This window comes from Mauremys mutica, chromosome 10, assembly GCF_020497125.1.
Source record: "Mauremys mutica isolate MM-2020 ecotype Southern chromosome 10, ASM2049712v1, whole genome shotgun sequence".
NCBI classification, from domain to species: domain Eukaryota; kingdom Metazoa; phylum Chordata; order Testudines; family Geoemydidae; genus Mauremys; species Mauremys mutica.
This window is the reverse complement of record NC_059081.1, coordinates 30,372,707-30,400,441: the sequence shown is the minus strand read 5'-3', so window position 1 is coordinate 30,400,441 and position 27,735 is coordinate 30,372,707. Positions and strand designations below refer to the sequence as shown.

General features: G+C 41.1%; 1 protein-coding gene across 4 annotated transcripts in view; it reads left to right on the top strand.

Moving 5' to 3' along the window:
- ACVR1 (activin A receptor type 1) overlaps positions 1 to 23,154 on the top strand; it is a 104,644-nt gene extending 81,490 nt beyond the window's left edge. For all 4 annotated transcript variants that reach the window (XM_045032436.1, XM_045032435.1, XM_045032433.1 and 1 more), the window contains exons 9-10: positions 14,779 to 14,909; positions 16,047 to 23,154. In XM_045032436.1, the coding sequence (XP_044888371.1) occupies positions 14,779 to 14,909; positions 16,047 to 16,181 (266 nt within the window). In that variant the 3' untranslated portion in view covers positions 16,182 to 23,154. The remainder of the gene's footprint in view (positions 1 to 14,778; positions 14,910 to 16,046) is intronic.
- The last annotated feature ends 4,581 nt before the right edge of the window (positions 23,155 to 27,735 follow it).

Below are 27,735 nucleotides of genomic sequence, written 5' to 3'. Positions count from 1 at the left end.
AATATAGAGAAGGGAAGTGATGTGTGTTCGGAGTATGCTTACTGTATATCAAGCTAAACACATTGCATTCTTAAATTTGTATTTTGAACAGGTATTGCTTTTTCACAAGGAATTTTCTGATATTCTTCTCTTCAGCAGTGAGCAATAGTGCATTGGTAGGGGGAATCCTATCCTAGATAGCTGTCTCGAGGATTCCTTAGTGGAAAACACCATACACCTAGTTTCTCAGTGACCAAAAGGGATGGATATACTGCAGGAGTCTGAAGTACAAATACCGAACCTGGTCTTGTTCCTCTGGTCAGAAGGGACTGGGAGCCCTCTGGAGCACTGTATGGGGTGGTGGTGGGAGTTTGTTTGGAAGTATCCCTCAAGCCAGATAAGTGATTAGGACTACTAATAGGCTTAAACTTTGCATGTGCCTCAGGCCTGGTCTACACTGGGAGGGGGGAAATCGATCTAAGATACGCAACTTCACCTACGAGAATAGCATAGCTGAAGCTGACGTATCTTAGATCGAATTCAAATTACTTACTTTGCATCATCATGGCGCTGGATCGACGGCTGCGGCTCCCCCGTCAACTTTGCTTCTGCCTCTTGCGCTGTTGGAGTTCAGCAGTCGATAAATCGATCCCCGATCGCTTTCCATCGTGTCTACACTACACACGATAAATCGATCCCCGATAATCGATGGCGACCCGCCGATCCAGTGGGTAGTGTAGACATACCCTAAGTATCCTGTTGAATTAGCACAAGTGGCTTGTGGAAGAAACTTCTTTATAGATTGAGAGAAGCTTTGAATTTTAAGAGAGCATTCAAAATCCACATAGGGAAAATAGCGGGTATATTATGTATTAAAGTTCTTAGCTATAATATGTTTAACTTTGATAAAAGTCTGCAGTCTGTTTACTGAAATAAGTATGTATTGATTTGCTTTAGGCCTGATCATTTTCCTAGGAAAGTCTCTTGATCTGAGGCCTTACCTTAACTAGAAAAAAAGTTGTGGTGTTACCATGTGTGACTAATGTATGGTAAGATGAGGTAAAATCCCAGTGAAGACAAGGCAGCAGGTAGTTTTCATACCTGTTGGCAGGTCAAGGTATATACTAAAGTCCCCCATAATCTGTTAGCAGCCTGAGACAGGTATGAAAACTACAAATTACCTTGCCTCTACTTGGATTTTACCATATGTATTCAAAATAAGAGCCCACTTTTTGACCTAGTGAAGACTTGCCCAGAGGGAGTAGACTTGGACCCTGGGGAGGAGGTCAGCAGGTGCAGTAGTGTTTAAAGCAGAAAAGCTGGTCGTGTATTATAATAATTAGGCTGCGTTTCACAGCAACTCCTGAATAGCAGTGGCCATCCTAACTATAAAGTTGACAATGATTTTTCCCCGAAAGCATTGCTCCCCCGTCCAAGACAATGCTCAACACAGTCTTCGGGTAGGCAGTTACTTCTATAAAATCTGCATTCTGGAACTTGAGTAATTTCTTTAAAAGAGAATTCTAAAATGGGTTCTTTTTTGAGATGAGAAAACAAGATGAGCTAGTTGGGTGGCTCTGTGGCAAACAATTCCACATAACATTTAGGAGCCAAATACAAACAGATCCTGCTTTCATGAAAGTCCGCTGGAATCTTGTGATTCACTCTAGTGGGAGCAACACTACCACTGCTGTCTGAATATGGAACATCTTCTCGAGACACTGGGAGAGGTGCTGTACAGTAGAACCTCAGTTACAAACACCAGAGTTACGAACTGATCAGTCAACCACACACCCCATTTGGAACCAGAAGAACACAATCAGGCAGCAGCAAAGACTAAAAAAACAAAATAAACAAAAAACAGTACAGTACTGTGTTAAATGTAACTACTAAAATAAAGGGAAAGCAGCATTTTTCTTCATAATAAAGTTTCACAGCTTTTACGCAATAGTTGTAAACTTTTGAAAGAACTATGTTTTGTTCAGAGTTGCAAACAACCTCCATTCCCGAGGTGTTTGTAACTCTGATGTTCTACTGTATAGAGCAAGGATCGCTTTGGTATGTCAACAGCTAGCTTTTGAACCATGAAGTGATGTGGTTGTGGCTTTAGAACAGTGGTTCTCAGCTCGCTTCCCGTGGGCTGCTTGTAGCCCAATCAGCACACAGCTACTGCCCATGTGACATCCTCAGGGCCATACAGGTAGTATATCTAGTGTGTGGGTGTGGCCCACATAACAGAGCTGCATATGCAGCCCACAGTGGTAAATAGGTTGAGAACCACTGCCTTAGAAGTAAGGTGTGTGTCCTCTCTGGTAAGATGAGTTGAGGTAGCTACAAGGGATGGTTAAATAGAGAAGTGGGAAAAAAGTCACTAAAGAAATTATTGTGCACAAACTGTGTGGCTATAAAATTAGCATCAATGTTTTTGTTAATATTTTACTGGTGAACTTTTAAAAAAGAGAGTCAAAAAGATTGAGAGACTATTTCTTAATACTTGGAAACCTCGGGGTTGCAATTTGTCACTTGAGTGCCTTGAGATTTGATTTGTAACAATGAGCTTGTTATGTTGAGATTTAGATTCTGAATTTTTTATCTGAAATTGCATATTTTTCTTTCTAAACATTGAGCACTGTGGAATGGAAACCTAATTACCGATTGTCCTAGTGAGAGTTCTTTTGGATGGGTGGTGGTTTAACCAACTGTGTAATCGGTAACTCAACCCAAGACCACAAGGGAAACTGAGATGAGAACAAAATGTGTGTTTCAATATAACTGACTGATGCCATTCATAGCTATGGTGAACGGGATTGGTGATAGTTAATGGGGTGCCTGTATATCTTCACATTGCACAATATTTTTTCTCAACGAAGCCATCTGCACAATGAAACTTTTCATACCAGTTTTCAATTAAAACATAGTTTCAACTAGATATGGAACTTTTTTTAGCTAGCTGTGAGAAGTTTGTAGTTCAATTTTTTGTCCCTCTATGCATTACACCATGTGGGGTACGCATGCACACCATACTCCGGAGTCTGCTTGTTAAAATCTCTAATGTCCTTTGTCCCCTGCACATGCACATTAGATCTCCCGAGTTGTGCTCCTGAGTTGAGGATATAAGAAGCAGTGTGGGTCAACACTCTCCCAGTTCCTTATTACATCTGCATGGTCTGAGTCAGAATCCAGTGTCATCCTTTCAGAAAACTTGTAAATAAGATTGTAAATAGTTGTTCATTAGGTTAGCGTAGTGTGTTTTCCCCAGGCTGGGGACTCCTTCCTCAGTCAGGGACTATGCCCAGACTCCCCATTTTCAAAACTGTATCTCCTGCCTTAGTCATTGACAGAGAAGGAATTAATACCAGCTCTGTCCCTGCTATTTAGGTGACATACACATTTTAGCGACATGCAGCATTTGTCACTCATTTCCACCAAGAACTCACAAAGCTCGTGAGTTTCACCTTAGAGATGATGGAGGAGGCTATGAAGCCCCTTTCTGATCCTTCCCAGGAAGACCCCCTTGTACATCGGCCTCATCAAACGAGCAGTGCCCGTCTGTGCACATGCTTAGGAGTGGAGCACTCAGTATCTAAGCCCAAAGAGACACTCTCCAGGTCTTCTCATAAGAGATAAGGGACACTCTCATGGGCACAAGGACAGATCACTGTTGAGGACTGTCTGTAAGAGACACACTACCCTGAGCCCATTGAGGTTGGGCGAGCCCTTGCACACAGACCCTAAGGACTGATTCTACCAAAAATACATAAGGGTGGAGGGTAAGGTGCATAGGGAGAAGAATCTTCCTGTTCCGTTGGTGATTCCGGTTCTGAAGCGCAAGGACCGTTGTCCTCCAGTCCCTTCCACAAGTGTAGCTTTGGACTCTGTGATAGTGATAGAGCTGCCTGAACACCCCACGACTGGAGGTGCACTGGTTCCATTGGTGCCAACCATCAGAACATCCTGCACATGGGGTGCACAGAGAACTATATGGCACCAGAAGATAACTTCCTCCCCTACCCGCAGTCTATCCACTTCTCTGGCCCGGCCCTCCTGAGGGACATTACTATACCAGAAGACTATATTGCTTTGTTGTCCCAGGAGCTGTCTTTACCATCAGGCAGGATTACCACGGTGCTGATGGCTCTGACATTACAGAAGGAGCAGTTTTTGGATTTGGACAGATCTGATAAGCTGGTCCCTCGTTCATCGTCACAGAGACCCAAGCCTGGACAGGTGATCGAGGACTTATGGTTGCTACCCTTATGAGCACTGCCTCCCTTGGGACCAATGGTTCCCCATGTCATGGGGTCCCCTTCAAACAGTTGGCCCCTCTTTCTGGCCCTGTTGGGAACCCTATACCAGATGTCCAGCACCCACCTAGGAGTCTTTCCACTCTTCCTCATTGCACCATCAACCAATTCCATCGGTGTGTGAGGAGGAGGAGGAAGATGCTGAACCAGAACCACAGGTACCGATGTTTCCAATGGGAATCTCCTCCTATTCCCCAGATAAGGCAGTCTCTTCTTCCCCATTTTATCCCTCCCCTCCTCCCCCAAATTTACTATAATTTAGTCTTTCACATAATGTTCTTTACTTAAATGTTTGGAGATCAGCATAAACCAAGTTGAGTGGTTTTGGTTGACTCATCTCAGGCCCCGACAACCATAAGCAATAACAGGACTTGCCACAGAGAGTGGCTAGTGGTCTCCAGATATCTCTGGAGGAAGACCAAGACTCACCATCACCTGTTGAACATTCTGCAGCCTCAGGCCCAAATAAGGTGGCTCTCCCAGTTAACAAGGCCATCTTGAAACCAGTGAGATTGGTCTGGCACATCCCCCAGCATCCTGCGCGCTCTTTTCCCCGCCTCACCCCCACATACCTAAAAGGGCTGAAAAGTGCTATTTCATTTTGTCAAAGGGAGCTGAATTCCTGTTCTCCCACTCTGCTCCCAACTCCCTGGTGGTACGGGCTACTATGGAACATACAGGTCTCAATACCTAAGGACCACCCCATCAGACATGGGTTCCAAGAGACTGGCCCACCTGGGGAGAAAGATCATCCCTGTAGGCTTGTGATTCTGTATCACCAATTACCAGGCCTTGCTAGCCAAGAATGACTTTAACTACTCTAGGCTGGTGGCCTTTTAGGACAAACTTTCCTGTGAGGACAGAGCCAAGTTTTTCTCCCTTCTTAGAGGAGGGCAAGTTGGTGGCAAAAACATTTCTTCAGACTGCAGTTGATGCTGCATCTGCAGCATCCAGAAGCTTGGCCACTGGTATTGTGATGAGGAGGGATTCATGGTTGCAATCCTCAGCTCTCCCCAGGGAGGTGGAGAATACTATTCAAGATTTTCCCTTTTGAGTCCAGCCTCTCTAACAAGTGGAGAGTCTCAGCCTTCTTGTTAAAGGGCTCAACTCAAGATCTTCTCTCTGCTCCCTGGGGATCTGCACATGGGTCTCAAGGACAAACAACAAGAAGGAAGACCTTTTAAATCAAGACCACTACCACTTCCTACTTGTCCATTCTGCTATCAGCATCCTGTGGGACCTTCCTGCAATAGACAGACTCAGCGGCCCTGCTCTTCATCCCCCTCTACTACTGCAACCTGTTCCCAGCCTGCGGCTAGGAGCCACTTTTGATAGTGAGCGGGTCTCAACTAAAACATCTCTCGTGCCACCTGCCCCTTCTGTCACCTTTTTGGAGGCCGTCTCACTGTTTTGCCCACAACCGGGAGCTAATCAGTATGGATAATTTCCAAGACCTAACCATCCATCAGGGATACTCCATAGAGTATATCTCCTTCCCTCCCTGAAAACAACCTTTGTGGTCACCCTTCAGGACCACTCTCAAGGCAATTCTTCAACAGGAAACAAAGTCCTCATTACACCGAGGTGCCCACCTCAAGGAAGAGGGTTCTATCATCTGTATTTTGTAGTCCCCAAAAAGGACACCCATTCTGGATATTTGGCAACTCAACATCTTCATCTGGAAGTTGGAATTCAGGATGGTCATGTTGGTATCAGTAATCCCCCCTCTCCAAGCAGGGATGTGGTTCATCGCTCGCAGCTCTTGAAATAGATGTCCACCCCTCCTATGGGAGGTTCCTATGGCTTATCATGGGCCAGGAGCACTTACAATTCTGGGTCCCTCTTTTTGGACTAGTGACAGCACCCAGAATGTTTGCAAAAGTTTTCTCTGGGGTGGCAGACCAGATGAGAAGTCAGGGCCACACAGTCTTTCTGTATCTCAATAACTGACTAGCTCCTGGTAGTTCACTTTTGCCAGGAGGTCAGGTCAGCTAGTCCATACCTCATTCAAAGCCCTGGGGGTCTGCATGAACAGAAGACCATTTTGTCCCCCACAAGGACAACAAACTTTATTGAGGCAACATTGGACTCTTTTTTTTCTGCAAGAGCCTTCCTCCCTGCAGAAAGGTTTCAGAGGATGCACAACCTAGTTTCTTTGATTTCTCACAGACCAAGGACTACAATGTGGATGTGCCTGTCGCTGTTAGGTCATATGGCTGCGTGTACTTGTCTGACCCCCTTTTGCCAGGCTTTATCTGCATTGCCTGCCTGGCTCACTTTGGTCTACTCGCCTAATAAAGACCACATTAACTCCTAACTCATCAGCTCCTTCACTGAGTGGTCAAACAGAGACAAGGTTCCCTTCACCACTTCCAGCATCACTATTGTAATTGATGCATCCCTTCTGAGGTGGGTGCCCAACTGAACAGTCACATTGTACAGAGCACATGAACCACCAGACTACATATCAACATCCTGGAGCTACAGGTAGTTGACCTTTGCATGCAAAGGCCTTCCTTCCTCTCACTCGCACCCTCCACATCCACGTAATGTCAGATAATATCACCACTGTTGTCTACATAAACAGGGAGGAATGAGATCTCCCCTGCTTTGTCTACAGGGAGGCAGGATTTGGAATGGGTGCATCAGTCACAACATCACCATTTAGGTGACCTACCTCCTGGATATCCACAACTCCTTAGCAGACAACCTCAGCAGGCATTTCATGGCGGACCATGAGTCAGGAAATGCACAACTCCATTCTGACAGACATCTTCACATGCTGGGTCACACCTCTATGAGGGACCTCTTTGCATCACAAACAAACAAGAAATTCCCCATGTATTGTTCCAGGGGAGCCATAGGTCGTGATTCCCAAGGCGATGCTCTTCTATTATTGTGGATGAGCAGTTTCAGATATGCCTTTCCTCCCATTTTCCTGCTTCTACAGGTGCTGAGAAAGATGCATCATGACGGAGCCAATGTCTTCATTCTCCTAGCATGCTACTGGCCAAGGCAGTTTTGGTTCCCAGAGCCTCCGTCCATGTTAGTCGACCCTCCCTTCAAGATCCAAACCTTCCCAGAACTCCTGATACAGGACAGGGGCAGGTCAAACACCCCAACCTCGGCTTTCTCCACCCTATGGTCTGGTGTTTGGATGAGCATCTGAGGTAGATTGTTCTTGTTCATTCCTGGTCCAGGCTGTACATAACGGGTTTTGGTCAATTCTTTCCTACTTTGGGTATCTGGCTAAATGGAAATGTCTCCACCTGGATACAGCACAGTCAGTCTTAAAAGTCCACCCAGCAGCTGTTAGTGCCTCCTTCCCCCCCATAAATAGTAGATGAGTGCTCTGTTTTACCCACCCAACTAGGATACTGTTCCTGAAGGCCTCATCAAGGCCTTTTCCAGCAGTCACTAAACCCACACCACTATGTGATCTGAACCTTTTGCTGTTGAAGTGTAGTAGACCTCCATTTGAACCCTTAGCAGCATGTTCCATGTCTCGCTTTTCCTTGAAGGTGGCATTTCTAGTGGCCATCACTTCGGCCAGGAGGATCAACAAACTTGGAGCACTCATGGCAGATTTCTTCCCCCCTTTTCCCCCCTTTTACACAAGGACAAAGTATCCTTTCACCTTCACCCTACATTTCTACCCAGGGTTGTTGCAGAATTCTACCTTGGCCAATGTATTCACTTACCTGTCCTTTTTCCGAAACCTCCATGCTTCTGAAGAGAAGAGACTTTTGCTCCTTCAGTGTCAAGTGTGCACTGGCCTTTTACTTGCAAAGAACTAAGACCATCAGAAAGTCTCCAAGACTCGTTGACACAATAGTAGAGAGATCCCATGGTCAGGCTATATCCTCTCAGAGGATTTCTAAGTGGGTTTCTGGCTGCATTACGGACTAGCTTGCATCCTGCCTCCTGGTGGTAAAACGACCCACTCTCTGAGAGTGCAGGCTGCCACCAGGTGGAGGAGGTCCCTATGCAGAGGACCTTTGCAGCCACCTGTCCAAGCCTCTGCTGCAGGTGTAGCAGTGGGATCTGTGGTGCTGCATGAATCTTTGTTGGTGGCTTCCTCACACCTACATCCAATCTGATACTTGCTTATCAATCACCTGTGTGTGGAATTCACATAGGGACCAGCACTTGAAATGGAGGTTAGTTACTGTAAATGGAGCTCCTTCAAAATGAGTGGTCCCTATGTGTATTCCATTACCCACCCTCCGTCCCCCCTGAAAGCTGTAGATGTGATTGGATTTGCTGTAAGAGGAACTGAGAGAGTATTGACCTGCACTGCTTATACCCTTGCTTGGGAGCATGAGAAGATCTTCTGCATATGTGTGGGCCAATGGACACTGCTGTTAAATCGCTGGACTCAGATGCGTGGGGCACATGCGTACTCATGTATGGAATACATATAGGGCCCACACATCTCAAAGAACCTCCAGTTCTAGTAAGCAACCTCCACTTAGAAGTTTGTCTGAACTCCTCTTTGCCATCTTAATTCTAACCTGGCTTAATTGGCCACGTTGGTAGTTTGCAGGTTGATAGACCTTAGTGTTGTATTAAATATTTTAAATGTTTAAATTTGGAAAAATTACTACTTTCTATTAGTATACAATATTACATCCCATCTGAGTAGAATGTTGTCTAAATTATAGTAGCCCCTATTTCCAGGACCATAAATAATTCCTCTCATTTTTATGTTTTAAATGTTAAACATCAAGGGGAGAATTTGTATTCATATTTCATAGTAACCGTGGAAACTGCTGTCAGGTGATCAGTCAAATGGTGTAGCTGGATCTGTAAAACAGCTTAAAGGTAATAATTGGAGATATACCAATCTCCTAGAACTGGAAGGGACCTTGAAAGGTAATCAAGTCCAGCCCCCTGCCTTCACTAGCAGGACCAATTTTTTGCCTCAGATCCCTAAGTGGCCTCCTCAAGGATTGAACTCTCAACCCTGGGTTTAGCAGGCCAATGCTCAAACCACTGAGCTATCCCACTTCAAGCTGGGAGTATGATTCCTGGTTCAAGGAGACATACTTGCACTAGCTCTCATTGAGCTAGCACTTAAAAAATATAGTACAACACTAGAGGTGCGAGCCTCAAGATGAGCGAGCCATCCTGAGTACGTGGCTAGGGTCTCAGATGGGCATATACATGGTGGCTGGTCCATCCTGCAGTTCACACTGCCATGGCTACGTTTTTGAGTGTCTCTCTTAGAGCTAGGAATCCCATCTCCTACTTAGCGCATAGACATGCTCCTAGTTTAATGACTGATAGCATGTGTAATGCCAAGTGTTAAGGTAGAGCTAATCTGCTATTGTGTCAGGATGTGTCATAGATGGCAGGAAGCAATTTTCAATTGGGTATGCTATGAACTTGTATTGGCAGGATGCTGGGCTTAATGTTCTGATCAGTATGGCAAATTTTGTATCCTATTCCGTAACGGTTGATCTGGTCTAGTCTTTTAATTCATAAAGACTATCAGCTCCTGTAATACTGAGTTATTCTATCTGCTAATGACTGTTCTGGTGACACAGCATCTTCTAACATTCTCCCTTTCAGTTGTTGATTAGTTTAAGGAAAGACACAACATTAACATTTTTTTCGCTCAACTTAGAGTGTGGGTGTGGCCTGGAGGCATGTGTACACTGCAAGATATCTTCTAATAACTGATTATTTCTTTTTTAAGCCTGGTGACCAGTACTGTACTCTATGCCTAATAGTCTCACTAGGTCACTGCAGAATCATTCTCTTGCTTTTGAATAATTCCCTAGTTAGTTTACAGTATGCCAGCAATCTTTATCTTGTATTTCATAGAATCATACAACTGGAAGGGACTTTGAGAGGTCTTCAGGTCCAGACCCCTGCACTCATGGCAGGACTAAGTATTATCTAGACCAGGGGTCTGCAGCCTTTGGCCCGCAGCCCACCAGGGTAAGCCCCCTGGTGGGCTGGGCCGGTTTGTTTACCTGCCGCGTCCACAGGTTCAGCCGATCGCAGCTCCCACTGGCCGCAGTTCACCGCTCCAGGCCAATGGGGGCTTACCCTGGTGGGCCACATGCCAAAGGTTGCCGATTCCTGACAGGTGTTTGTTTGAGACTCCACCTCTTATTGCTATTACTTCTCAGTCTCACTGATTTCTAATACTATCATCTTGTTGACCATCCATGCTAATCATGATATACTGTAACTGAAAGAGAATTTAGACTACATACCCATTTTCACAATCCAGGCAACTTTGCCTGATATTTTTATACAAAGATCTGCCTGTTAACTAGTTAATTGCATTGTATTGCATACAGTCATTTTATATATATAAAATATATACATGACAAGCTGACATTGAAGAAATGAGTAATCAGGTGAAAAAACCATCTTGGATGCAAGCTTATCATTAATTCAATTATGGAAAAGCTGGCTTCTTTATGGGAGCGTTGAAGTATTTTCTAAGTTATGAAAAGGATCCTTAAACTGTTTGGTAACTGGCATGGGTTTAGGGTTGTTTTGTTTTCTTCTCTTGCAAGTGAGGAAGAGAGGGATATCATAGTTCACAGGGACAGCTCTGTTACGATAATGCAGACTAGAGGTTACGGTGGCTTGCTGACATAGTCCCTCAGTTGTTGTGGAGCCAACAGTGATCCCATAGGATCCATGAAGTTTGGCATGGTTGTTTAAAATATTTCTGACTTAACTGTTAGAATAAAGGCCAGATCTGGTTCCTTCTAGATTTAATATAGTCAACTATGATGGTTAAAAGTAATTAGGCTTTATTATACTCAACAATATATAGCAGACCAAATGAAAATAGTAACTTAAAATAAATCCATGCTGTGTTTGTGGTGATAGTAGAATCTTTCCTCTAACATCCTAATGAGGTTTGGAAATGAAGCTGAAATTTGGATTAAACTTCAAATATAGATTCAAATCCCCTCCCTTTTTTCCCCAAAGGTAGGCCCTAATGTGTGCCTTAGATTGGTATTTCTGCATTCAGATGTTGAACAAAAGAGAAGTTTTACATTTTAACTCTAATGAAATGCTAGTTTTACACTTTACACCTGTCAACATTTGAAGTATAGAGAGAGGGACTCTTGAGAAGAAATATAGGGATGTCTCCACTGACTACTCTAGACTAGACTAAACCTTGTTCTGGAGCAACAGACTAGAGGATGTGCGGAATGGGGGAGAATATAAACATTGTGCAAAAAAAACCCCCCAAAAAACCACAATAAGATGTTGCTCAGCACTTCTGAAAATCAGATCCTTCTCAGGGTGACTATATGAAGTGCCCCAAATCATTAATAACTTCTGAAAATGTAGGTTAATATTACTTTATATTGCATATAATGGAATCTGCACTTCTGTATGCATATCAAAGCTAATTTTGCAATTAAGTTTAGTTAAAATAGGCTTTTTCTTCCTTTTCCATCTCTGCCATCTGTTGTATCTTACACATTTATCTATAGTTGAGTAATACAGTTACATTAATCATGTTATAAAGTAGCTTACTTAAAGAGGGATAAAGAAGATTTTACTCATGTAAAATTGAATGAATCTATCAGTGTGGCTTATTAAGTAAACCAAACAGAAAACTAAATGTTGAGACGTCTCTCCCAAATAGGAAATACATTTGAACACTCTACTGGAATGTGTTTTACTCCTACAAGATCCCCAAATTTCTGTATCTTCTAGTGGTGACAATTTAACATGCCTGGTTGAATGATACCACTGTATCAGGTTTTTCCCTATGTAACTTAACTTTAAATGCTTCTTTATTCTTGTAACTGTATCCTTCATTACATCCTGGTATATTTTGAGTAATTTTACCATTCCAAATAAATACTCTTCTTGCTTGTATGTCTTTTTTAGGCCTGATTAACACTTAAGATTTCTGGTATAGCGCTCTGTGTGTGTGTGTGTGTGTGTGAGAGAGACACTAAAATAGCTATTCTGGTAAAAGCCATTCCTGAATTGAGAATAAAGGGTTGTCTACACTTAAAATGCTACAGCAGCCACTGTAGCGCTTCAGTGTAGAGGCCTAACTATGCCAACAGGAGGGATTCTCCCATCAGTGTACGTAATCCACCTCACTGAGAGACGATAGCTATACCAAGCTAAGGCCCAGTATAGATAGTACTAGGCTGATGGTAAATGGAAGAATTTTTCCTAGCTCTCAGGGAGGTGGATTTTTCATACCCCTGAGACATGTGGCTATACCAACTTGTAAATTCCTAGTGTAGACCAGGCCTAAGCTATACGGGTAAAAACACTTCTATACAGGTATTACTGTGTCCATACTGGACAGGACACTGCCTCGTTAACTGTACTGGTATAGTTAAAGGCAATACAACTTTTTTATTATAGAAAGGCCTTAGTCTTCCAAAGCAGCGGTTCTCAGGGGGTTATAACACAATGGGTGTTTGGACTTGCAATCATTCTGTCTCATCCGTATTGTTAGCCATGACATTGCTCATATCTAGATCCCAGCTCCATGGGAGAGGGGCTCGAAGGTGGAGATCTGAAAAAAGCCGAGAGAGGTTGAGGCATAATGAACTGTCTGTCATTTTTGATCATGGGAAGGGGGGTAGGGTGGGAATCCTGATGATATTTTATTAGCACATCCAAAATAGGGATGTAAATACCATTTTAAAAGTTCGCCATTTAAACTATTAAAATTTTTAACAGTTAATGGTTTTACATCCCTAATCCAGAAATAAGATGATTGCAGTGACTAAGTGGGAGAGTTGAAAGTTTGCAGTTGCTTCGATATATAAAGTGGTTTCAGGATTTTCTGTATCAAAGCCCTTTGAACTTTTCCTTGTCTTCCATACCTTGTCACACAAAAGATCTCAGCGGTATTCTGTGCTTCCTGCTTTGGTTCTCCAGCTATTCTAGTCTATGCCAAGCTGTTTTAGTCCTTTTTTTTTAAAGCTAGTTTTCTATTACTCTTCTTCTGTCTACATCAGCTGAAACCCTTATATCTGTCTCGGTCATTTTCCTTGTGCTGTTGTGTCAGAGCACTCTCTGTATTTGTTTTAAAGCCCACTATATCAGATAGTGAGCTTCTTTATCTTTTCAGAGCTTGACCACTTCATTTTTGCATAGTTTCTTGCAACATGCATTAAATCCTTATGCTTAATAATCTGTTTCATCTTGTATATAGCTGTGACACTTTGATTATCTTCTCCAGACCTGAAGAACAGCTCTGTATCTTGTCTATGGGTATGTCTACAGTGCAATGAAAAACCTGCAGCTGGCCTGTGCTAGCTGACTCGGGCTCTGCGAGCACAAGTTGGCTGGCAGGGGCTGATTGCAAGTGTCTAGTTGCTCTGTAGCCATACCCCCTGTAACTAACAGAAAGTGGTCCAATCAAAAATGTTAACTCACCTACCTTCTCTTTCATGGTTTTTGGCAGTTCTGATTCTTCTTTGACACCCTATGCGTAGTCCACATGTGCGGGTATGCATGTGCAGCATGTGCCTGAGTTCAGAGATTTATTTAAGCACTGTCAAGCAAATCTCGGGGCTTCTAAAATTTTGAAATAAAATTTACATTTTTGGCGCTCCCCACTCACTTAGCCTTTATGGTAGCATGCGACACCGGCTTTACAATATGTCTTTAAGAAAGAGAACAGTCTTCATTTTGAGGTGTCAGTGTGAGAGTATATAGAGACTTAAGTGCTTCTTGTCTTCCTCCATGAGTCATGAAAAACAGTTCTATTTATGGTCAACCAATCAAAGCCAGCATACAGATCTTGAAGTTTTCTGTTAGCATTTTGCTAACAAAAATCCCATTTCTCTTCAGAGTCAGTTAGTTTGTGTCAAGGAGTTAGAATTCCCAAGGGGAAAAAAAGGAGTTTTAAAAGCCTTTTTGATAATTTACACTTACATTAACAGTTGCAAGGGAGGAAATGCATAGGCAAAACTAGTACCCTTTATTAGTAATATAGTTTAGCATTGAATTTACTTATTTATTTTATTTTTATTTTTTCGGGGGGTGATTGCTTGTCTGGAATAAATTACTGCTTTTTGTTTGACATAGCCTTTAAAATATGAGATGCAAGGCTTCCTGGTGGCTAGCTAATGTCTTTCACCAGCCAGCTACCTGCCATAAATTTGTGAATCTCATAGATTCTCTGTACCTTTATTAATTTGGGAAGCAGCATGGTTTAGCCGACTAAGCGTGTTCCCTTTTTTTGCAAGGAACTTTGAGTTCTAATCCTAGTTCTGTCACTGATTCACTGTGTGGTTTTGAGGAATTTCTCTGTGCCCCAGTTTCTCCACTTGCAAAATGGGTCTGATGTTTGCCTACCTCATAAGTGTCATACATACGGATTAACATATTGAAGATGTAAACGTAAGAATTAGTAATAGTATGGACATTGCAGGTTGTTAAATCATATAACCCCGGCCTCGGTGCAGAAATGTCTTACTGATGAAGTCACTAAAAGCCTGCAGCACAATAATGTAATCTTCATCTGTTTTAGGTATTGTAGAAGACTATAAACCTCCATTCTATGATGTGGTTCCAAATGACCCTAGTTTTGAAGATATGAGAAAAGTGGTCTGTGTGGATCAGCAAAGGCCAAACATTCCCAATAGATGGTTCTCAGATCTAGTAAGTAGCAAACTGGAGGTCATGTCTTGAAATGTCAGCTCATACCTTTTGCTCCTTTTGCAATAATCTTTTGGTGTAAACTGTTTTCAGCTGTTAATATCTTCTTTTAGTTGAAATGGTCTCTGTTTATTGCTAAGATAATTGCTTGAAAGATAGATGGCCAAATATGTGCTGATACCTGACTGTATGTTAAGGGGAAACCCAGAGCAAACAAGTTCTCGTCAGGCAAATCGAAACAAATCTAATCTCTGATATAAATCCAGACTGATTTTTAAAATGGCCACATCCACTGTGGCGCATCTTATTCTTGCTCTTCAGTAGAAAATCATGTTGGTGTTGAAGTAACCTATGTAAGGATATGAGGGTCATAAATATGCAGATTTATGTCAAAACTGACTTTTCTCCTCTCCCCCATAATAAGGGCCTATATCAATAAATATTTTTAAAAGGTCAGATTAAAGTAGTAAGAGTAAAAATCTTCATTTTTCTTCACCAAAATCAATGTAATTGTGCCCTCAAATATCCTGTTGGCAGTTGAGTAACTGGTTTGTCTGTTTCTGAAGATATGGAATTATGGTTTAATCTCTGCAGTGTTTTATGTATATTTGAGTCGCATTGTTGGCCATGGACAAATAAAATAAACTGTCCTACCATGTTAAACAGCTCTGTTTCTCAGATATACAGACTGCCCTAGGTATTTTAAAATTACAAGTGGAAAATACGTGTATTTTCCAGTGCTTTCTATGGGTTTTTTATAGAAAACTTACTTTTTTGTTGCATTATTTACAGATTTAGTGATACTATTTACACTATTCAGTAAAACTGTGCTTTTTAAACATTCAAATATAATTTTTATCTGACCTTATGTTTTTTTAATTGTACTGGTCAGGGCATCTTCTTGACCCCACCCTCTTTAAATATGGTTTCCATTTATTCAACCAACCAACCAAACAAAAAAAATCTGCAGAAATTTGAAGAGATGAAATCCATTTTTGGTAGCTGTAAACCAAGTTGTAGATTTTTGTAAAGATTTGAGTATTAACAAAGCAGTAAGGCTAATGAAACTTGAGTGAGCTTGTGATCTGTGTGCCTATATACAACTGTCTGTTTTTGTTTTTTTTCTTTCTCTCTTCCCAGACACTAACCTCTCTTGCCAAGCTGATGAAAGAATGCTGGTACCACAATCCATCGGCAAGACTAACAGCCCTGCGTATCAAAAAGACTTTGACCAAAATTGATAATTCCTTAGATAAACTGAAAGCTGACTGTTGATGTTCTTGTGATGCTGTCAAGATGGAAGGCTTTTGTCCAGTTCAGAAATATTCTGGCCTGACGAGTTCTAGAACTGGTCCCAAATGGCTTCTTAGAGGCAGACTTTCTTATCTAGCCATTCATCTGGGAAACAATGGAACCATACGAACCCTGCTCAGTGACTGTCGTGGGCATTTCACAAAGGGTCAAACTATAAAGACTTATGCTGGATGTACTGTTGCAAAGATAGTGGCCTGAAGGAAGACACAGAAATCCTAAAACAAGATCAGGGCATTAAACGATGGCTTTGAATAGCTTTTTATAGAGAGTCTCCTAGTCACTCCCAGGACAAACACATGGAAGTGGTAAATTTTAATCAGCAATATTGCCTGTGCTTCTCCTCTTTATTGCACTAGGAATTCTTTGCATTCCTTACTTGCACTGTTACTGTTAATTTTAAAGACGTGACTTGCCAAAAATGATTGGCTATGTACCCCATTGATCTGTGTCTGAACAATAGGAAATCGATTTGATGAAAATGTAACTGTCAGATTTTAGCTGCATTTTACATGTGTACTGATGTTTACAATAATGCTGAACATTAGGAATTTCTCATTTATACAAAACTTGCAAATTATTTATTACTAATGCACTTGCCAGTTTTAAAAAACCGAATAAGTGCATAAAGTTCAAGCTTATTTTTGTGGCCTCTTTCATTATTTCTTACACAGACGTTTTTGTAACACAATATAATCTGAAACAGAAATTGCTTTCTGTATTATCATATTACAACGTGTTAGTCACATTTTAAATGCTTCACTTTTTTGTAGGTATGGTCTGTAACATAACTTCAGTTCAATTGCAGAACATATTTAGCCACTACTCTCACAATGCCGCATCTAGTGTCTTACTGATCTAGAACATGAAAGCAATGTAGAACTTCAGTAGATTTTTTTTTTAAGTCATGAATGCTGTGGGAAAATGCATTTTTTTTCTTCTAAGCGCTACATAATGTGCATTTAAACTCTGCCAGAAAAACTATTTTGTTTTTAATCTACTTTTTCTATTTAGTAGTTATTTGTATAAATTAAATAGAATGTTTTCAAGTCAAACGAGTGTTTTTAGTTAATGCCTATTAGTAACTAGTTTCCAGTTTCTGGTATCTTTCAGTGATCTTGCAAGCTTAAGAGAGCAGGTCCATGTCAGTACTTGGATGGGACATGTAAGTGCTGAGCCATATGTTGGCATTCTTCCCTTTTGAGTCAGTACTGAACCTATACAGTTAACTAGTTCATAGAATCATAGACTAGAATATCAGGGTTGGAAGAGACCTCAGGAGGTCATCTAGTCCAACCCCCTGCTCAAAGCAGGACCAATCCCCAAGAGATGGCTGAATTTCAGTGCTGGGTGAAGAGAACCCTGTATATGCGCTGCATATCAATCTGTAGGATCAAAGATGCTATACAGAAAGAAGCCATGATTATTAGTTACTACAAGATAAAGAGATGTAAGTGGTAACTGTTGAATATTCTATATCACTCAAACTGAAGCGTTATAAATGCTTGGTGCACAATCATTTCATACTGACCAAATGATTTGGGGAGATAGTTCAGTTCTGTGTGTTTACTGAGGAGGCACATCTTTGGGAGGGAGATGGCAGACGACCAGAGGCTCCTTGAGGCCTGCCTCAAAGAACCATGGTGCTAGGAACCCCCAGAAACCACCCTCGGTGGTGCATAGGTGCTGCTGATTCCCAATAAGGACTGCTGGGAACCTGTGCAAAGTCCACACTTGCCTGGTGTTGTGGTTCTCCTATGTCTGGGTTCCTCCACATCTTCTGAGCTGGGTGATTTGTGCATTATGGCCCAAGTTTACAAGTCTTAATGCACCAAAAGTAGGAAAATGGTTGGCTCAGAATATCGTGATAATTTCTCTTCCTTTCTTGAGCCTTAGAATCTCAGCATCTTGGTATCTACTGGGGAAGTGCTGTTTGCAAAAAATAAGTCCTGTTTCTTTGCACCATGGAGTCTTCAAGAAAATGTTAATGTAAAAAATGTTATTTCTGTTTGGCTGCTTACTTTATTTTACTGAAGTTCCTGATGCTGTTTGGATTATGAAACACTGAACTGTTGCATGAGGAATCTCCTATTATCCTCAATAGGATTCCTCAACACAGTGCAAAGTTACTGGGCTGATTGGAATTTGTGTTTTAATTTCCAAGGAGCTTTTTTTTTTCCAGGCAGTGGTCTGAAGTCCAGGACATTTATGTTCTAATCTTGCTTTGGATACGGACTTGCCAAGGAACTTTTAAGTACATAGGACCGGAAGGTTTATCGGGTCTAGTCCCCTTGCTATTTCAGTCAACCACAACATATTATCCCACTCAAACTTATGCTCTATTTTAAAACTAGTTGGGTTGTTTGCTCCCATTACTCCTATTGGAAGTAACCTCACTCCTTTGACTAGTAATCCTCAAATTTAATTGACTCACCTGAGAAGAGCCATTTATGCTAAAGAACAGCATTGGCCCAAAACCAAATGACTGTGATCTGGCCAGGAATTAGCTGAGGTTGGAAATTAAGAGTCACTCTTCCCCAATCCATAAAATACGGCTAATGAACTGAAGTTGTAATGTATTTATAAAGTGCTAAGTAAATGCTGCTGTTAAAGCCAGCTACTGGTACCGATAGAGAGAAAAAAATACTGAGCATCCTGGCTCTCAGCCTGTGGTAATCCCTTAACCAGGAGGCTCTTTGGAAGTACCCACCGTTATCTGCTTCTCTACGTATCCAAATTCCCAGTGTGGATGTTTGAACAAAAATGGCATTTTGTGTTGACATCTTGATTGTGAAACAGTGTCCAGATTTTCACTGAACACTTCTGAAGTTTCACAAAACTGCTTCAATTTTGTGGATGTTGTAAACTCAAATCAAGCAAATGTCATTGGGGGGGAATCAAAATTAATTTGGCCAACTCTAATAATTAACAGTAGATCATTACTTTTCTGATCTAGTATCAGAATTGAACCAGGAAACCACACCATTCAGTAACATGGCCTGGAGGCAAGATTTCATAGAAATTTGAAGAAGGAACAGACCTACCATATTAAGTCACTACATCATCTGCCTACTCAGTGCAGGATTTTGAGTGTCTTTGGGTTATTTAACCACACTTTCAGGTGCCTGTTTGCATGATCATGGAAGACAGTCCACTGAATTCCATAACTTTCCCCAAGATTTCAGGGGTTTCTTGATTATTATTTTTTAAAGTACTTCTAGAGTTTCTAGATGCTGTAGGTGGAGGTAACCAATGCTGATCATGTTCCCTGCATGTTTACTGACTCAGTGTTCTTCAGCTTCATCCATAATCTCTCATATTTTAGAGAGATCGGGAATATTAATATATTATGACCTTACTGCAACAGATTGTATTTTTATTACTATGGAGATGGCATTAGTTGCTCCATAGCTGAAGTGGCATTATTTTTGTCCCTGCCAAATGTGTGTTCTGCACTTTGATATACGTCTGGGATCTTCATTCAAATGGAGATAGGACATGCAACTAAACTTCAGTAAGAGGAGAATGCCGTTTGTGTTTAAATAAAAACAACCAGGTACGCATGAGTAATACTGTAAATATTCAATTAGCTATCTATGGAAACAAATTGTACTTGTTCCATCTGCCCTTTTAAGTTAATAGGATAAAGATTAAAAAAGGATAAGCATTGAAGAGAATAACATGCTTTCTTCTGTTCTAAATAGTTGATTATTTTTAGTTCATAATATAGATTAATACCTAGTATGACTGTTTAAAGGTGACTAGTGCTCTGTTCATAGGATCACTTTAGAGTTATGGCAACGAACACTAGTTAGGACTGAAGGCGTTACTGTTTAAAGTCACATTTTTCCCTTGCTCATAACTTTTTTTTTCTGTGGTCTGGGCTGAAACTTTCTAGGCTCAGTCTCTGCTCAAAATTGAATTGATCTGGAAGATTGAGGGACATGGACAGAGCCTCCTGAGACTCAGACAAGAAGTAGGACTTTAACATCAGATCCTTTCCCCTCAAAATAGGAAAGGACATAAAATTCAAATTTAGCCTAGTCATAGTCCTTATTGAGAAAGGGAAAACCTAAGAGAGTAAAAGGTTTAACTTTAACTTTTTTTAAAAGATTTAGTCAGATGTCTGCCCATCCATGCACAGTAGAAGAGTTTACATCTAGGATTTTGGTTTAGGTTAAAGTGTATGTGCAATACTATGACATCCACTCTTGTTTTGGAATAATGCATTTGTCTCACCCACAGCTAAAAAATCCTTTCAAAACCTCAACCGAAAACACATTGTGCACAGGCCAAAGAAATACCAGGAAAAACCAAGTAGTCTTAGTAGAAAGAACAGTACATGGTGATGAAATCTGCTTAGTGTGGATATAAACACTTGGGGAGTGATTCAAAAAATGTCTGAGTCAAAAGTGGGGCCCGGAAAATGCAGGGCTAGAAACTCTTATCCCTCTTGCAGATCCGGAAAATGCAAATTCTTGTAATTATGGAATTTTATTTCTCTAGGTCTCAGACCATTGGCACTAGAGCCTGATGAATCTCTCAACTTTGCAAAACTGAAGTGGTGCACTTCTGACCTGCAAATAAGCACATTTAAGAAAGCTTAAAGTCTTTTGAGGGGAGCAGAGGAGAGGTTGGCTAGCTCTTACTGCAGACTCCCCCGTGGATTAATTTGTGGTTTTGTAGGATCCTAACTCCTTAGTGGTGTTAAACGCTGATGTTGTGTTCTTGACGCACCAATACAGAATTGTATTGCAACACTAACTCCATTCAGTGATAAAATGGCTCTTTGGTTCTTTCTTACTGTGGGCTGGTGCATGGGAGGGGAAGAAGAGAGGAAGGACTCTCCTTTCTCTCTTGTGGTTTGGAAGGAAGGCGTGTTCTTTCTGCTTCCTCTGATTTCCTGAAGATGTATCTTCTCCAGCACCCTGTGTCTTAGTCAACCCCCTTCCTGGTTGCTCCAGCTGTTGGGAATGAAGTTCGGGATCCCCATAGCTTTAAGGATCTGTTCCAAAGCCCACTGATCTCCATGGGAAGCAGAAGCAGATTTCCATGGGAAGCAGAAACAGATTAAGTTTTTATTGGGACCTTGGACACAACATTGGGGCCACCCACACCTGGGGCCCCAAATTGACAGGGCCCCTGGGCATGGGTCCCTTTTGGCCCGTGTGTTAATCCACTGCTCATGGGAAGCGCTGCATGGTCTTCAGTGTGTTCATAATCAGGCCTTAATTCCCTGCCTGGCCCTATCTCAAATGTGGGGAGAAAACACAGCTCTCAGGCCTGCCCCGAGTTTGCTCAATGTTTCCTGCACATTCGTGATCTAATGAGTCTGTTTTCCCTTCCTGGATCTGAGTGAGCAGGAGCACTTATGTACAAATGTATGCAAGAGGCCCCCAGAAGCCACGTGGAGAACAGCGAGGCTGAATATTAATGTAAGAGCATTCTCCTGTTAGTCAAATGGGACCTCATTATTGGTGGTGGACACATCACTCAGATAACACAAGACACACCATTTATAGAATGCTGTACAGAACCAGGAACAGGACAGCTGGAGTCATTCTCTGATTAAAGTCCTCACTAAGAGCTTCATTTGCCTACATTAGGTAATTTTTTTCCCTTATATTAGAAAATGTCAGACAAGAAGAAAGCGAAAGCTGTAATGGGCAGCCTCTCCGAAATGGAGAGATTAACAACCAAAAGCTTGCCAGAGTACAATGTTCAAAGTTGCAAAATGAGGAGAGGGAAAAAAACATTTGCCTTTTGACTGGGACTGCTTGTTTTTTCTTGTTATAATATTTGCTCTACATGGATCTTGCAATCTTTAATATTGCAAAACAGATTGTTAAATGGTTTAATATTTGTCCTCTTGTTAGAGATTATCATTCAAATAGGAAAGCAGGAGGCGCAACCCTAAATACTTCTTGCCAACTGCTGTAGCCACTGTATATAAATTTTAAACAATCTAATCCCCAATGTAGTAATTCATCAATACTTTGGCTAAAGATCAGATGTTCCTATTGCAAATAAGGTTTCTGGCTCTGAAATTATGATGAAGCTGGTGTATCATGTCTCTTGTGTTCACACTCTGTATGAATTTTAAATTAGTAATTACTATCCAAATTAATTAGAAGATTGACCTGCTTTTAAAGTTATTGGTCTAAGGTATGCTATCATCTTGAATTGTTTGAATAAATTCCCTTTTCTTATAGAGCACTGTTTAAATACTAGGCCCTCTGAAAGTTTTTTTTGAAGGGTTTCTCTGCTACTCTGCTGTGTTTTTATAAGGCTTTTGGAATAAAATCAAAGTTGCTCAGGCCCTCCCCTTCGCTCCCTCCCCATTGCATCTTTGCACATTTCTACCTGTTACCTCTTCAGTTTCAGTTTTGTTTCTACTGTTGCTGGCAAATATTATCTTCTTCCAGAAAAGGGTGCTCACAAAAATTTAAAATAGCCACTAGGGGCTTTCCAAAATAAATACACTGATAAACGTGTCTCATAGCAACAGCAATCAATATATTACTCTTGTCTGTACATTCATTATACTCTTTGCTACTAATTTATCATATATTCCAAAATCCGAGGTTATTCCCATAAACTAAACAGATGCAAATCACGTGATACGTTTACAGAAAGAGAAGCATATACAGGACTGATTAGGAGACAGCATTCCAAGTACATCTCTATGCTATACATGAACTGCCATGTTGTGTCAGAGCAGTGGTCTGTCTAGTTCAATATGCTACATCTGATGGTGGCCAGTACTAGATGGTTCAAAAGAATGTACAGGAAACCTTGCCGTGGACAATTATGGGAAACTGCCTAGGGGAGACTTCTTTCTAATCCCAATCACTGTACTAAATGCTTTGTTTGTTTGAAATAAGAATTTATATCAATTTTTAAAAATCTAATAAATATCTAATCCTGTTTGAGTTTATATTTTCTAGACATTTTAAATTTTGTTGTTTTTTCAGTTTCATTGAATGTCGTCTTCTTGAATTAGAGAAGTTCAGTCAGGCATACTCATATGCCAGCTATTGTTTTGTATACCTCTGTTTCCCCTTTTAATCCATATCTTCACAATTTCTCCTTAGATGGAAGTTTTCCCTTTTCTGATTATATTAATTGCCCTTCTTGAATGATATCTTCTATGTCTGAGGTCTTGTCTACACTTACCGGGGTAAGTCGACCTAAATTACGCTACTCCAGCTACATGACGTAACTGGAGTCAACATAGCTTAGATTGACTTACCGTGGTGTCTTCAGTTTGCTGCATCAATGGGAGACTTACCTTACTCTTCTCTGGGAGCTGGAGTACCAGAGTTGACCGGAGAGCACTCTGCTGTCAATTTAGCAGGTCTTTATTTGACCTGTTAAATCGACACCTGCTGCATCGATTTCAGCATCATCAGTCTCCCCAGTAGTGAAGACAAACCCTGAAATAAGGATTTTCAAATCTTTCTATATAGTCTCCATAGTTAGGGGAGATTTCAATTTAGACTATCAGGTTAGTGCACACTTTAAGTGGATTCATGCAAAGGATACAGAGATGTTGAAAGCAGCACTTTCAGGTGAAGCTGGATGGGAGCCTCTAAATGGCTCTGACAAAAATGAGAAGCCCTGAATAGTGGTTTTACAGCAGACACCACAGACAGTAACTTTTTATCCATGTGGACTGCCTTTTTTTTCCTACAGCTGCTTAACATTTTACACCTATTTTTGTTCTGTGTAGATTTTCATGCCATTCTCCGAGCACCTTCCAGTAGTGCATTAAGCGACATGGCTAATATCTCTTGTGGGCCATTCCTTGACTTACCCTCTCCCCATGGCGTGGGCAGGTGTTATGTGTACAGTATAATGTTGCGTTTTGGTAGGGTTTTTAACGTATACATCCTGCTATGTTTTTATGTAGGAAAAGGCAAGATCAAAGAGGGGTACCTCACACTTGGAGCAGAAGGTGGTGAGTTTGTGACACTGCTCAGTTCATCCGAGTTCATGCCACCATTTGGGATTGGTTGCCGAGAAATCTGTCTCCTACACAAATGAGCTTTTAACCTTGTGATAGAAAGTGCCATTGTGCCTGAGGAGCGGAGTCCTTCCAGGAAGGGCACTTAAGCACATTTCCCTCTACTCCTGCTACCTTTCTCAGGTGGGACAGCAGTATCCTATGATCAACAGGATCCAGTGTTGCAGAGATCTCCAGGAGAATGAGACTTTTTGTAGTGCAACTAAAGTTGTTTCGATCCCATGTCTTGGCCTGAAACCAGATTGTGCCAAGATAAGAATATTTGATTCAGTTGAGTTTGCAGTTGGCCTTTTGCTGGCTTCTTTGACTTTGCTCGGGAACAGATGTGATGTGTTTTTCATAGTTTTTCCTATTTTAGTTTTATTCACTAATCATGTTTATTTGCTGAGTTCAATTAAAAACACCTAAAATGAAGGTTGGCAAATGCTTTTCTCTCATTACTCCTGTTTCCAAAATCTCTCAGATCCCTAGGATGTGCTGTTTTTAGGCCTAATGTGAATCATGCCATGCATACTTTTAGCTTGGAAACTAATTTCTTTTAATGGCGTGTCAAGGCTGATTTCCCCACTCTGGCAGTTCAAGTGCAGAAGGTGGGGGCGCCACAAGGATTCTAAAAATTAATACTGGCCACTCCAGGCTTGTATTAAACTCCCAAGGTTACGGCTTCTCTCTGACCTTGGATGGGTAGATGCTGCCACCACCCAAATGCAAAAAAACCCTTTGAACCCAGGAAGGCTCATTTGGGAATTCCTCCCTGTGGGATACCCTCAAGCCCTTTCACACATACACCCCCCTCCAGGGAAAAGTGGAGAAAGAAAACAAAAGAAATCAGCTTTTGCCACCAGCCAATTAAACAACATGTGCACAAACTTCTTAGGACACAAAAACCCAACCCTGTTCTTAAAAAAAGGTAAATTTTATTAAAAACCAAAAGAGGAAATAATCTGGAACTTTAGGCTATTGCTAGATTTAAAAAGAGAAATATAATAATTAAGCATCAAGAATGGTTTTCTTGAGGTCCAGTTTAATGGTTACAAGCAAAACAAAAGCAATTGAGGGTTAGCAAAGAGGAATCCACAAGCTGTAAAGAAATAAGCCTAATCATGTCTTCCTAGACCTTTCCTGATCTACTTAGCTATCTGGGGGCTTCAAATGAGTAGTTTCTAGGTATGATCTAGTGATTTTTTTCATACCTGGTCCACAACTTTTTACTGCATAGCTCCAGCCCTGTCTCTGCTCTGTCCCCTCTCTCTGGAGGACAGACAAAGGGAAAGTGTTTTCCCAATTGAAAAAAGTTCTAGCCCTCCCATTGGTTCTTCTGGTCAGGTGCCTGCTCCCTTCCTTTTACCTAGGGGCTTTTTTTAACCCTTTACAGGTAAAGCAAGTAGAGAACAGCTACTAACATGGATTTTGTAGCTAGCTGGCTTGCTGGCTGGGTGTCCATAAAAGGGGGCTACCCCCACTTCCCCCTTCATTTATCACAGGCCTCCAAGTGTGTGTGAGGCGGGTTTTTTTTTGTTTGTTTTTAAACACACAAGAAATCTGGCATTTGGTATGTTGAAGGCCTGCTGAAGATGGGAGAAGCAAGATTAAGGATCATTCAGGAACCTAATACTACAAGGTGCTGATAATGGCATATGAGGGGTACTCATTACACCACATGATCATGTGCCAGAGTAGTTCCTGGTGACGGAGGTTGGGTTTTTTGTTTTTTGTTGTTTGTTTTAATTTTGCATCCTTTTCTCTTGCCCTGCTGTGTGACACATGGCCCTGTTCCTGCAATAAGGTCTGTTAAGGTGAACCTCTGTTCCCATCCAGAATCCCCTTGACTTCAATTGGACTCTGTGTGGCTGCTAGTGTCCATGGTAATGGACCCTGATGCAGGATTTGGGGCATGTGGGGTAAAAGAGTGATCTATATTTGTAATTGATACTTCTGCTTTAATAAAAGCAAAATTTAGGAAACTGCCCTGCTGTTCCCATAATGATAGCAGTGCAATCAAAAACTCTCTCAATTCTATATAGCTTCTGCTTTAGTTGGAGCTCAAAACCAGCTTGAGTTTAAAATGCAATTTGGCAAGCAATTATGTTCTAATCTCTTCTTTGGGGAAAAAAAGAAAAAGGACAATGTCCATTATATGAACTTTGTAAAGAAACTTGTAACCGCTTTGGGAAGGGACTCAACTACCCAGGCTAACAAACCTAGATCTCATTCTAAATAGTTACTTAGGTTAGACTGGAGACACACCAGTAATGAAATAGAACTAAAGGGATAAGTGAGAGAAAGCAGAAGAGATTTATTCAAAAGTTATACTTTGTGGGAGCCTTGTCGGTGAGCATCAAACCATCCTAAATGTGCTTAAAACCAGGCACCTTTTATTACTCATGGATACTCTAATGCCTAAATCCTGTTTGCCTTACTGAAATGAAACCCACTGAAGTGGGCGGCGGGGGGGAAACAGACCCTGACCAAACAATTTCTTAATTCAGATAGGTTCAGTTCTGAATTTTTGTTAAAAATCATACATTAGAATACAGTACAAATGCAATAACATAATATGGAAAGGTGCACCTTGAAGACAGGTGATTGCTAGCATCAATGTTAAGTCACAAAATGGGAGCCTTATTAAAAATATATAACACTTGGCAGCATGTGCTGTAATAAGTTAAAAGCATATGGGAGCCTCCCTATTAGGTATGATTAACAAATAACTTGCTGACATGTCAGTTTTCATTTATCATAGCAGTAAGATGTTATAAAATCTAGCTCTAGGCAGGATATGTCCAAATATTCAGAAAAGCATTGGCAGATAGTTGAGTATGCTACCCATCAATATATTTCAAGTGGTGTGGGTTGGTCAGTATCAACATTGATTTATATTGCTGCTTTCAGATCTTCAGGTCTTAGATAAAATAGTTTAGGTTTGGGATCTAAATAAACAACGGTGCTTATTATAAGCAAACTAATAATAGTTTGGATTTTTAAATTCTTAATGCTCTTAATGGCATTGCAAAAAAGTTGAACACGTACTTCTGTAAACCATATGCTAAGGAAGCGCTTTTTCACCCATCTATATGCTGGGATTTTTATCTGAAAATATAGTTATTAAACCAAAGTTGGTATTTCACTAATCAATATTTATTTTAAAATCTTACTGACAAATCTTTTATCCAAATCAACAGGACAGGATTCAAATAGATTATTGAACTACAGTATTGTTTAGGCTGCAGTGTGTTATGGGGATGTATGAGATTCTCCAGCATTCTATTCTTTAATGCCATTTCTACAGTGGGGCTAACATTTCAAAAGTTGTGGTTTGCTGCAAAAGTGGATTTTCAAAGTTGCTAGTCATTGATTTCATTCAGACCCAGGTCTTGATCCAGGTCCTTGAAAAGGGTGCCATCGCTATTTAGTCGCCTTGATATGAATAGAAAAGTCTCAGCACCTTTGAAGGTGTTGGCCATTCCTTGTAAATCACTGTCATAGAATCTT